The sequence below is a fragment of the Marmota marmota genome, unplaced genomic scaffold (genome assembly GCF_001458135.2).
Source record: "Marmota marmota marmota unplaced genomic scaffold, marMar, whole genome shotgun sequence".
Lineage (NCBI taxonomy): Eukaryota > Metazoa > Chordata > Mammalia > Rodentia > Sciuridae > Marmota > Marmota marmota.
In genome coordinates this window covers 7,125,992-7,128,797 of record NW_026000093.1, presented here as the reverse complement: position 1 = coordinate 7,128,797, position 2,806 = coordinate 7,125,992, and the positions used below count along the sequence as shown (strand labels likewise).

General features: G+C 57.8%; 1 protein-coding gene across 1 annotated transcript; it reads right to left on the bottom strand.

The window, feature by feature from the left end:
• Nucleotides 1-290: 290 nt before the first annotated feature.
• Sox17 (SRY-box transcription factor 17) lies at nucleotides 291-2,806 on the bottom strand. The gene is made up of 2 exons (XM_015485793.2): nucleotides 2,213-2,806; nucleotides 291-1,602 (listed from the first exon to the last, which is right to left on the bottom strand). Exons 1-2 carry the CDS (start codon nucleotides 2,517-2,519, stop codon nucleotides 662-664), a joined length of 1,248 nt encoding a protein of 415 aa, XP_015341279.1. The 5' UTR covers nucleotides 2,520-2,806; the 3' UTR covers nucleotides 291-661.

Here is a 2,806-nt window from a genome sequence, read left to right as displayed (position 1 = left end):
GGCTAAAGTGATCTATCGAAATTAGAAACATTTGCAATATTAACAATAACCTTTCATAGATCAAGATCACTTGAAATATGTGAAGTAGGCTTATTCCATGAGGCTTTTTTTTTTCCCTAGCAAGAACAATTACATACAACTTGCATATTCTAATATTCATTTTTAGGACTCCATGAAAGCATTATGGTCTGCTATTGTAGGAAAATGAGAAACTTATAGCGTTATATATTAATACTTAACATTGATCTAAACAATTGGTTTCTGTTAAGACTATGTGACAGAGGCACTGCTAGAGTGAAAAAGCAGATTTTATTTTTTAAAAGATTAAAAACACATCGGGCAAAATTTCTTCAATCAATAAACTTTCAAGAAAAGGAGCAAATTGTTGTGGGACCCATTCGGGACAGGTTAAACTGAAATTGGAAAGGGGATTTTGACAATGCTATGGGGGGGGGGGGAAGGCCCTGAATAAATTTTAAACAATACTTCACATACCCACAACTGGTCAAGTGGCAAATAAAATAAATTACCATAAATTATATGCCAAGGCAACTTAAAAACAAAACAAAACGACGTGAGGCTAAGGATTTCCTTAGCTTTTTTCCAGAAAGAGTGTAACACTGTGCTTCTGCCCTGCAGGCTGGGGCGGATTCAGGACCTGTCAAACGTCAGGATAGTTGCAGTAATATACCGCTGAGCTGGCATCGGACACCACGGAGGAAATGGCCCCGTGGCTGTCCGGGAGATTCACACTGGCGTCATGTCCCTGGTAGGGGAGACCCATTTCGGGTTTGCACACGAAGTGCAGATACTGTTCAAATTCCGTGCGGTCCACCTCCCCGAGGAGCTCGGTGGGCTGGTTGGGGTCCGTGCCATCCCGGCAGGACAGAGCCTCCGGAGGAGGTGAAGGCTGCCCGGGGCCCGGCGGGGGATGCTGCTGCGGCGGCGGCGGCTGCTGCTGTGGTGGCTGCATGTGGAAACCGCGCGCGCCTCCCGCCGCGGGTGAGCCCATTGCGCCGTAGTACATATGAAGGGCGCTGGGGGGCGCCAGGAGGCCTGGCATTGCAGGGCCAGAGGGCTCTGGACCCAACCGGGGATGCATGGGGCCAGCAGGCGGTTCTGGAGGCACCGTGTAGTCCGAGACCTGCGCGTAGCTGTAGGTGCCGGCAGCTGGGCAGTCCCCTGGCAGAGGTGCAGCGAAGAAGGCCGGGTCTGGCTCCACGCCATCCAGCGGGGACGTGTCGGGCGTGGGCAGCGGGTAGCCGTCCAGCGATGGTGCACCCAGCCCTTGGCAGTCACGGTAGTGGCCACCCATGTGCGGGGGCAGCAGTGGCGGGCCAGCCGGGAAGCCCTGCTCTGCGAAGGGCAGGCCCAGGCCGTCCATGGCCACGCGGCCGCCCTCGGAACCCAGAGCCGCAGCCTGCGGCTCCGCGAGACCGTGCAGGAAGCCTCCCTCCACCCGCTTCAGCCGCTTCACCTGCTTGCGCCGCCGCGGCCGGTACTTGTAGTTGGGATGGTCTTGCATGTGCTGCACGCGCAGTCGCTCGGCCTCCTCCACGAAGGGCCTTTTCTCCGCTAGCGTCAGCGCCTTCCACGACTTGCCTGAATGGAAATGGGAAGGTGGAGAGGGGCGCAGGGCTTACCCAACGGCGCTCCCGCCCCAGGCCTTACCTAGCCCTACCTCTCCCACCCCAATCTTGAATTGTAAAACCAGAGGAGAAACCAAGTCAAGTTGAAGGGGGAAGGTTCCAGCACTTGGGAGAAAACACGTCCTCTAAGGGTACTCCTCACTTCTTCTGGGCTCCTAGAAGTGGCCTCTCCTCTCACCCATCTCCGATCGTTTCAAAAAACTTGAAATATTCCCTGGGCTGGGAAGGGGTTGAGTTCTGACACGACTGACCCAAGTAGAGGCAGGGGTGCTCTATCGCAGCTCGGAGGCACCGGGAAGCCACCTCCTCAGAACCACTGCACTCGCGCCCTGGCCATCTGGGTAATGCGAGCACGGACTAAAAAGACCAAAAGCCCGTTTGGAAAGAAGGGGAGCAGGAGGCGGGAAATGAACAGAGTGTCCGCAGGGATGGACGAGGCTACAACACACACTTGGTCTCAGAAGCAAAGCAAAACAAAATAAACAAAAAATCTTTGGGGCTCAAGGAAGTGGCTCCGCGATTCGCACCGGAGATCGGTAGCCTGGCGCCCAGCTTGGACTCACCTAGCATCTTGCTCAACTCAGCGTTGTGAAGGTCCGGGTTCTGTTGCGCCAGCCGCTTGCGCTCGTCCTTAGCCCACACCATGAAGGCGTTCATCGGCCGCCGGATGCGAGACTCGCCCTTGGCTCGGCCGGCAGCCCCAGCCGGCGCTCCGGTACTGGCCGCCGCCTCGCCCTTCACCTTCATGTCCCCGAGGGGGCTCAGCGACTCGGCCCAGGGACAAGGGCCCAGCCCGGCCATCACCGCTGGCAGCGCGTTCCGGGGCTGGCTCTGGTCGTCACTGGCGTACCCCGCATCCGGACTGCTCATGGCGCTCCAGCCCTGCCCCGCGCCCCGCTACCCTCCGCAGGACACGCCACCTCCCCCGACCCGGGATTGGGGAGGACGGGGTGGAGAGGGAGGCAAGAGATACCTAGAGAGCTGCGAGAGCCTCCGGGCCCCTAGCTGCCACCTGCGTCCCCAGCCAGTCCCAGCACACTAACTAAAGTCCCCGGTCGGCCCAGTGACACTGCAAGCACCCCCTGGCCGCGAGCCCTTTTCTGCACAGCTGTGGCCAATGGAGCGGCGGGGGCGGGCCGGGTCGGCGTTGTTAGGCC

Excerpts from the sequence above, each read along its gene's own strand:
- Sox17 (XM_015485793.2), bottom strand. The coding sequence starts at position 2,519 with ATGAGCAGTCCGGATGCGGGGTACGCCAGTGACGACCAGAGCCAGCCC. Across the intron at positions 1,603-2,212 it reads TGAGTTGAGCAAGATGCTAG|GCAAGTCGTGGAAGGCGCTG; the intron begins GTGAGTCCAAGC and ends ATTTCCATTCAG.